This window comes from Macrobrachium nipponense, chromosome 48 (genome assembly GCF_015104395.2).
Source record: "Macrobrachium nipponense isolate FS-2020 chromosome 48, ASM1510439v2, whole genome shotgun sequence".
NCBI lineage: Eukaryota > Metazoa > Arthropoda > Malacostraca > Decapoda > Palaemonidae > Macrobrachium > Macrobrachium nipponense.
This window is the reverse complement of record NC_087223.1, coordinates 8,991,371-9,000,019: the sequence shown is the minus strand read 5'-3', so window position 1 is coordinate 9,000,019 and position 8,649 is coordinate 8,991,371. Positions and strand designations below refer to the sequence as shown.

Genomic DNA, 8,649 nt, shown 5'->3' with positions numbered 1-8,649 from the left:
TTATTAATTGTCCCTAGTTATAACAACCATCAAGAAAGTTGCAGTGCACCTGATTAAAGAAAAGGCATTTCCTTACAATAAACAACACTTGTAATTATCCTTTTAGACAAGGAGGAAGGTAAACTTTCCAAAGCTTAGCATTTATATATCAGATGAAATCAACTGTAAAACATATAGCAATCTTGGCATGTATTATTATAGTTTATTTACCTCAAACTTTATAATGATTCTACACAATTTAATGACATCATGGTTTTCCCATCTTTGGTACCAGTAGGCCATATCTTACATGTGCTGTGCTGATCACATTTCTTGTAGATCTCCAATTGTTATGTCCCAATTCGTCATAAAATGATATGATTTCGTAACAGAATTGAAGAAATGTGGCAAAAACTGATATGTATAAGCTCCAAAAAGTATTTGCGATCAAATGAATCCAAGGCTGCAGTAAAATTTCAGTGGACAAAGTCCACAGAATTATCCCACAAAGTCTATGCATAATGTAAGTCTAAGAATCAAATAAAATAACAATGAAAAGAATCTGTGTTATATTGCTCTTCATACAGTTTTGCAATAGTCAAGTAAAAGACTAGTTAACAAAATTTCTGTCTTTCTGCTCTATATGTCCAGTGCAGTTAGTGATTTCAATAAACTAACATGAGAGAGAATCAGTGCCATGCTGCCCCAGGAAATACTGCACAGACTTGCAAGCATAAATCACTAGAGCAGACAAGATCTCTGTCTACAGTTTCCGTGCAAAGAGTGGAAGGGGTCAAATAAAAGAGCAGTCGACAAAAATTATGTTACTTTGCAAATCCTGTGCAGAGAGTTCAGAGAATCAAGTAACAGATGGGTTGGCAAAGCCTACTACCTTCCTTTTCTCTAGATCCTTTCTGGTATGTATCCTTACCACCTCATCCCTGTGGGATCAGCTTGGCAGATGAACAGAAGTTTTACCATTGGATTTTGGTCATCAAAATCATTCAGATAGGTTCGCATTCCAAACATATTCCCTGCTGTATACCATGCTTGAACTTTCCCAGCAAGCTCAGAATTCTTGTAGTACGTTCCATCACCCCACCTGGGACCATCGATCAAACTTACCATGTCAACCCAAATCTCTGGATTTCCACCTGCAAGAAGGGTAACACTGAAGTTAGTGATGATGCTACCGGAGATGGATTGTGGGGAATAGGAACCGTCGCAATACCATGGGACACCAGAGTTAAGAGAAAAGAGAGGGAAAAAATGGATAAGTATCAAGATCTGAAAATAGAAATAAGAAGGATATGGGATTTGCCAGTGGAAATCGTACCCATAAACATAGGAGCACTAGGCACGTCCCAAGATCCCTGAAAAACAAAGGAATCTAGAAAAACTAGAGGCTGAAGTAGCTCCAGGACTCATGCAGAAGAGTGTGATCCTAGAAACGGCACACATAGTAAGAAAAGTGATGGACTCCTAAGGAGGCAGGATGCAACCCGGAACCCCACACTATAGTGTGGGGTTCCGGGTTGCATCCTGCCCCTCCTTAGGAGTCCATCACTTTTCTTACTAGTGTGCCGTTTCTAGGATCACATCTTCTGCATGAGTCCTGGAGCTACTTCAGCCTCTAGTTTTTCTAGATTCCTTTCAGGGATCTTGGGATCGTGCCTAGTGCTCCTATGATTATGGGTACGATTTCCACTGGCATATCCCATATCCTTCTTATTTCTATTTTCAGATCTTGATACTTATCCATTTTTTCCCTCTCTTTCTCTTCAACTCTGGTGTCCCATGGTATTGCGACATCAATGAGTGATACTTCTTCTTGACTTTGTCAATCAACGTCACGTCTGGTCTGTTTGGACGTATCACCCTATCCGTTCTGATACCACCCAGTCGAATTGGAGGACTGTGATAGAGCAAAAAAAAAAAAAAAAAAAAAAAAAAAAAAAATAAAATAATAATAAATAATAATAATAATAATAATAATATGCTAGAAGTAAACCCTCTTTTAAACATGTTTTATTAACAGTGATTGCTGCATCAGCTGCATTAATTTTATAAAGGTTCTTCTCTATTTTTCTAATTATTGTTTTCTCATTGTTGCTTAAACTAGTGAGCAACGCACCGAAGGTTGACATATCTCAATTAGGTAATAGTAAAAAACGATTCGATTTTTATTGGTAAAAATTTCCTGTGGGGGTAGTCAAATTTTCGGGTACATCCAATAGAGTTTATTACAGGTAGAATTGATGTTAAATTCTATTATTTTCTATTCTTTTTTGTGGGGCCACGACGTTTCGTCTGAAAACACCTCAGACATCCTCTTGGGCGGAGGTGGGTGAAGGACTGAAGTGAGAGGATGAGTACCTCTGCTTTCATTGTGGCGGTGCAGCGGGGGACTTCGTGCCGCTGCCTTTTCATTGGCTAGTGAATGGGAGCTGCTTTATGATTGGCTGCCTGGCTGCGGGCTGAAGCCAGCTCCCAAGCCCATGATCAATAGGCGCGCCGATCTTCTCAGCTGCATAGCATCACGCCAGGCTTCATTTTGATTGGTCAAATGCCGCATGTCACTGCTGGTATTATTCATGTTATTAATGTTGTCTTCAGTGATATTTTCCTCTTAAATTGGGGCGTTTTCGGGCGGCAATATGGTGAAGTTTGCCATTACTGGTGTGTTCCTTCACATGCAAGTCGGGAACAAAAAGGCCACCTGTGTCTTATTCATGGAGGGCTTTTGCTCCTGGATGAGTAGCGCCTTCAAAAGGCATGTGAAGGAACACACCAGTAACGGCAAACTTCACCATATCTCCGCCCAAAAACGCCACAATTCAAGAGGAAAATAACACCAAAGACGACATTAATACCATGAATAATACCAGCAGTGACGTCACATGGCCTTTGGCCAATCAAAATGAACCCCGGTGTGATGCTATGCAGCTGAGAAGATCAGTCCGCCTGTTGAGCATGCGCTCGAGAGCTGGCTTCAGCCCGCAGCCAGGCAGTCAATCATAAAGCTGTTCCCCATTCACTAGCCAATGAAAAGGCAGTGGCACTAACTACCCCCTGCTGCCACCGACCACATTAAAGCAGACAGACTCACCCTCTCACTTCAGTCCTTCACCCAACTCCGCCCGAGAGGATGCCTGGGGTTTTTCAGGCGAAACGTTGCGGCCCCACAAAAAGAATAAAAAAGAATAGAATTTAACATCAATTCTACCTGCAATAAACTCTACGGGAATGCCCGAATTTTTTACTACCCCCACTGGATTTTTTACCAATAAAAATCCAATCGTTTTTGACTATTACCTAATTGAGATATGTTAACATTCGGTGTGTTGCTCACCAGTTTAAGCAACAATGAGAAAACAATAATTAGAAAATTAGAGAGAAACCTTCATAATAATAATAATAATAATAATAATAATAATAATAATAATAATAATAATAATGATAATAATAATAATAATCATACTATAATGGGCGTAATGTCTGTCTGTCTGTCTGTCTGTCTGTCATTCAATCACGACCAAACGGCTGGTTAGATGGGCATGAAACTTGGCAGGGTTATGGTGGGGACCCCTAAGATGATTTGTAATGGGGTTTCATCCAACCTACCCCTCTCCTTTGTAGGGGATGGGGGTGAGAAGGGATTCCCTTAAACGGAGCTCTTTCTGGCCGTGAAACGAGGCTGGTTATTCCCGTAGACTTAGTTACTTTACGATTTTTATTACATAATTTCTGTACAACTTCCCCGGAGAAAGTCGCGAATATTTCAGCTTGGACACAATAGAAGATAAAAATTATCATCAATATTCACAAGATTTTTTGAATAACTTAAATCCATCGGGACTGCCAGTGCACAAAATAACGTTGAAGAAATACTACCCGGTAATGTTGCTTCGGAATTTCGATCCTGCCAATGGACATAAGAACAAGGAAACTGACAAGTTCCTACTTTCTACTTTTGGGGAAGACACAGATCATAAGAGCATTTATCAGTAGCCATAACGCACTGACATACAAGTTGCGTCTTTGCAGTAACATAATGAAAAGAAAGATACTTTATTATTCGTATCACCGTGCAAAGTAATTGACAAAGAAACGAACCAATGAAGATCCCTGTTCCATTAAATGAAAGTCACCGACAAGAGAGAGAGAGAGAGAGAGAGAGAGAGAGAGAGAGAGAGAGAGAGAGAGAGAGCCATTAAACAACATTTATGCACTAAAATTTTATAATTTTATCTTGCTATCGAAAAATGATAAAGAGAAAGAGAGAGGAGATAATTTGTGATTTGAGAGCTAAGTAATACGATAATCCCATCACCGTCTTCGTTACTTGACTTACATTGAGAGAGAGAGAGAGAGAGAGAGAGAGAGAGAGAGAGAAATATCATTAAAAGAAGGGAAACAACAATGAATAAGAATTTCACTGCGTTCAGTGATTGTCCCTTGAATTACATTACGAGAGAGAGAGAGAGAGAGAGAGAGAGAGAGAGACTATTCGCGTAATCGCCCTTATTTTAATATTGCTGAACAAATAGTACATATAAATTTTTCACTTCTGCACCCGTATTTTATCGTCCATCGTAGATGGGTAAGGTTGCTAGTAATAATAATAATGATGATAATAATATGGAGGAATATCGACATAACTTTGGATAAAAATCAATTAAATGATTGAGCATTATCTACTCTAATTATCTAATAATGCAATGACTCATTTAACTTCAAAATTTTTATGAGAGAGAGAGAGAGAGAGAGAGAGAGAGAGAGAGAGAGAGAGAGAGAGAGAGAGAGGATTGCTTACCCATCTGTTTCCTTATTTGTTCTAAGACGTTGTACTGAGACATCTTGAGAAATATGGCCAATCTGTGACTCGGAATCCTGGCACAAGTTGACTTCGCTTCATCGAAATTTTTCACGAAATTGGGGACTACATAGAGGTACCCATCTGGTCCGGGAGTGTAGGATTGATTTGTAAAGGAACCTGTAATGAATTGATGGTCCTTTGTTAATTGTCGAAAGTGCCAAGTTGTGAATAATGCACGTGCGGATAATTGAGGTAATATTTCAAGCATTTTAGAAATGTCATGACAAAATAACACACATTCTAAAGTTTGGTCAGTGCGGCAGGTGAATTCTGTGTGTGGGAATATGTATATGTATATGTGTATATGTGTGTATATATAGATATTTATGTGTGCGTGTATGTATTTCATACAATGAATCAGAGAAAAAGCAGTTTAAAAGTTAGTGGTCTCCTGTGGATATCAGGAGAGTTAGAAGTTCCTCAAATGCTTGGATAAGAGTTGTGAGTAGGGAGGGAGGACAAAACATGAGCATTTCTGGAACGAAAAACACATAAAGCAAATACTGAATTTCACACAAGTTTCCTGCGTCAAGGGACATGAAGGAGGCAAGGTGGTGATTATAATGTTATATAGATCTGTAATGTATATGTGTGTAGGTGGGCTTGTACAAACCTGGCTAAAAGAATTATTATCTTACTTGTGTGGTAAGCAACAAAGCTTCCAGGACTTGACGTGAAGAAACATTCATGAGGCATTTTGTCAGAAAGGATACATCGTTTGTCCAGTGTATTGTAAGACAATGTAACACAGCCTGTCTTTGCCCAACACATATTACGACAAGTACCTGGAAAGGAGTATAACAGTCCTTAAGAAAAGTTCTTGGAATTGGACATCTGACGAAAAGCATTTGGATTCCTCACGCAGGTACTTGAAGAGGGATAAGGGCATGGAGAGAGGTAAGGAATCCTTAAGACAAGTAGTTGGAGAGGCTATAAGTCCTCTTGAAACAAAACCTTGGAAAGGGAGAAAGGTTTTCTTCGGACAAATAATCAGAAGGGGAAAGGGTCCTCTTTAAAGAATTCTCGGCTCAAAAGGATCTTATCTCTTTCTAAGTTCCTATCCTAAGAGGAAGTTTTCTATGAGTTTTTGGGTTAAGAAATTTAATTGGAAATGGATAAGGTAATCTTGAGACAATTTTATGGAAGAGATAAAGTATTCTAAAACAAATACTTCTGAAGGGATAAGACCTCACTCTCCCACAATTCTGACCAGCTTTAATTAATTCACAAATTTTCACAAAGTTTGTTTTCGAATTTTAAAAAAAGCTATGATGCTTCCCCATAGAGCTATTTCAGTGCAATCTCAGAACTTAACAGCAACGCCCTAGACTGTACTCTGATAGACGAAAATGCGAGAGCTCCTCCAATACAATTTATCCAAAGACATAAAAACAAATGACTGGACTCTCGTATTTTGCACAGAAAATGATGAACAAGAGTGTGCTCGCACATCATTTTGACCAACAGTTCACAGAAAAGGACATTCCCCTCTACTCTGTCCATAAAGTGAAAAGCAAACGAGCTCTCTCACATGCTCTGTCCACAAATTGATATAGAAATGAGTTATGTCACAAGTTCTAGCTACAAGAAGAAAGGGAAATGACTTTTCTCACATTCGTTGGGGACAGTGCCATTCCACAAGGCGCTTCCAGTCGAAGAATTTGTGTGTAACGTAACGTGTTGGACCAACACGATGTCGCCTCGGCGAGAATTCTGGACAAACAAAAGTGGTGCCCCTCCCAGCACTGCGACTGCTCCTGCCATGATGAGAGCTAGGAATAGCTCCAGTGTGTGTTTTGACATGGCTTGTATCGTCTGAAATACCGTAAGTATACTTGTTTGAGAAATTCCTCTTGTATCAAGTTAAAGCACACATGTACAGCAATCTAGGCTATCAAGTTTCTGGATGGACACAAAATCAGAACTTGGCAGATAGTGATCGATTGTTTTCATATGGTCTCTATGGAGATGTATAATTATAATACTACTACAACTACTATCACAAATAATAATAGAAGATTATTTTGTTCAATTATGATTATGCTATACGGCAATGTCCGATTAACCTCCTACCTCCGGCCTGTTCAGCTGCGTTTCCTAAGAGCAGAGGGCGAGATGTTACCTGCTACCTGTCCCTTCCTCAATAGCCTTCTAGCACAGACAGCTCACGAATTAGCAGATCGCCAAACAGTTCGCAGCCGCCCTAATGCTACTCTTAATAGCCTCAATTGTGCTTCCAAATCGATACGAGCAATCTGGAAAGCTGCTATACACGTATACAGGGTAACGCCTTTCATGGAGAGGTTTGTAGATTTGGAAACTTTGAAGCAAGTAATCCAGCCCAATTGGAGACGAGAAAATTCCAAAAAAGGAGGAATTTTGGGGACACGGAAAGGGGAAGAGACTGTAAGATTCAGCTGCATATTAAAAGTAAAGGTTGTTATGTCACGCAAATCCCTGTGGATTATCAGTTGGCAAAGACTGAATGTTTATGGGAAGGTATTGCATCCGCAATTCCACGATGGATACCAGTTTCAGATAAGAGCGTAATTAGGTCAAAACCAGTGACTGCTTCACACTTGTTATTTTCAAACCCTCTTATTCACTGATATAAAGCAGCACCTTAGCAGCCTTTGGAAAGCACACGAACAAAGAACAATTATGGCTCCGCTTGGTGGAAGTTCTCTCCATAAAGATATTGATTAGTCGACGATCTGTATTGTCTTCTAGCATGAAATAACTACCTTGCATACATCTCTATGAGTTTCACAATGGGATTGCTAAGTGATTCATGGCCTGGGTGTCTTGAATAGCCAGTTTAGGCAAAGTGTCACAACGCCTTAATGGATGGCAATGTACATCATTGCTCGAGTCTGTATTCTGTTCACCTTTAAGGTAGATGCTAGACTCGTAACCACTTAAATGGTTTCTGAAGCCATTTCCAGGCAACAGGAGTAAATACTGGAACTTGCAGTATACCTGTAGCAAGGGAGAGAGAGAGAGAGAGAGAGAGAGAGAGAGAGAGAGAGAGAGAGAGAGAGAGAGAGAGATCATTCATCGTAAACAATGATGAATTATTATTGATAGCTAAGACAAGTTACACAGTCACAAATAAATATTGCTAGTTTTCACTATACTTTAAATAATTTTTACATGATTATCACTCCCCAGTTAGCCATTTCCTCTAACAGAGTGGTATCACAGACAGACAAACAAGATGTTCACTACCTCATTCACTGTATTATTATTATTATTATTATTATTATTATTATTATTATTATTATTATTATTATTATTATTATTATTATTATTATATTATTTTAATTTTAATATTAATATTTTTATTAATATTATTTTAATTTTAATATTAATATTATTTTTATTTTTATTTTGATATTATTTTAATTTTAATTTCAATATTATTTAAATTTTAATATTAATATTATTATTAATTTTAATATTAATATTTTGATTTTAATATTTTAATTCAATTTTAATATTTTAATTTTAATTTTAATATTGTTTTAATTATTAATATTAAAATGAAAATTATAATACTAATATTCTTCTTCTTCTTCCCAGCTTTTTCCCATTTTTATATGGGGTCGCCGTTTCGGATTAGCCGTTTCCATCTATTTCTATCTTGCGCTTCTGCCTCCTCAATTCCCTTCTCATGTTAATCTCCTCTCACACAGTCCTTCCATCTCTTTCTTGGTCTCCCTCTCTTTCTTCTTCTTCCTTGGACCTCCACTCCCATAGTATGTCTCCAGCGTGGTCCTCATCTCTCTCAA

The 8,649-nt window shown here is 38.3% G+C and overlaps 1 protein-coding gene across 1 annotated transcript in view; it reads right to left on the bottom strand.

The window, feature by feature from the left end:
- The window catches only part of LOC135204932 (uncharacterized), a 7,149-nt gene extending 126 nt beyond the window's left edge, over nt 1-7,023 (bottom strand). Inside the window, exons 1-5 of the mRNA XM_064235179.1 lie at nt 6,932-7,023; nt 6,472-6,673; nt 5,497-5,643; nt 4,796-4,975; nt 1-1,133 (exon numbers count right to left, since the gene is read on the bottom strand). The exon at nt 1-1,133 is cut by the window's left edge and continues 126 nt beyond it. Coding sequence (XP_064091249.1) covers nt 907-1,133; nt 4,796-4,975; nt 5,497-5,643; nt 6,472-6,661 — 744 coding nt within the window. The 5' untranslated portion in view covers nt 6,662-6,673; nt 6,932-7,023 and the 3' untranslated portion in view covers nt 1-906. The remainder of the gene's footprint in view (nt 1,134-4,795; nt 4,976-5,496; nt 5,644-6,471; nt 6,674-6,931) is intronic.
- Between the last annotated feature and the right edge of the window lie 1,626 nt (nt 7,024-8,649).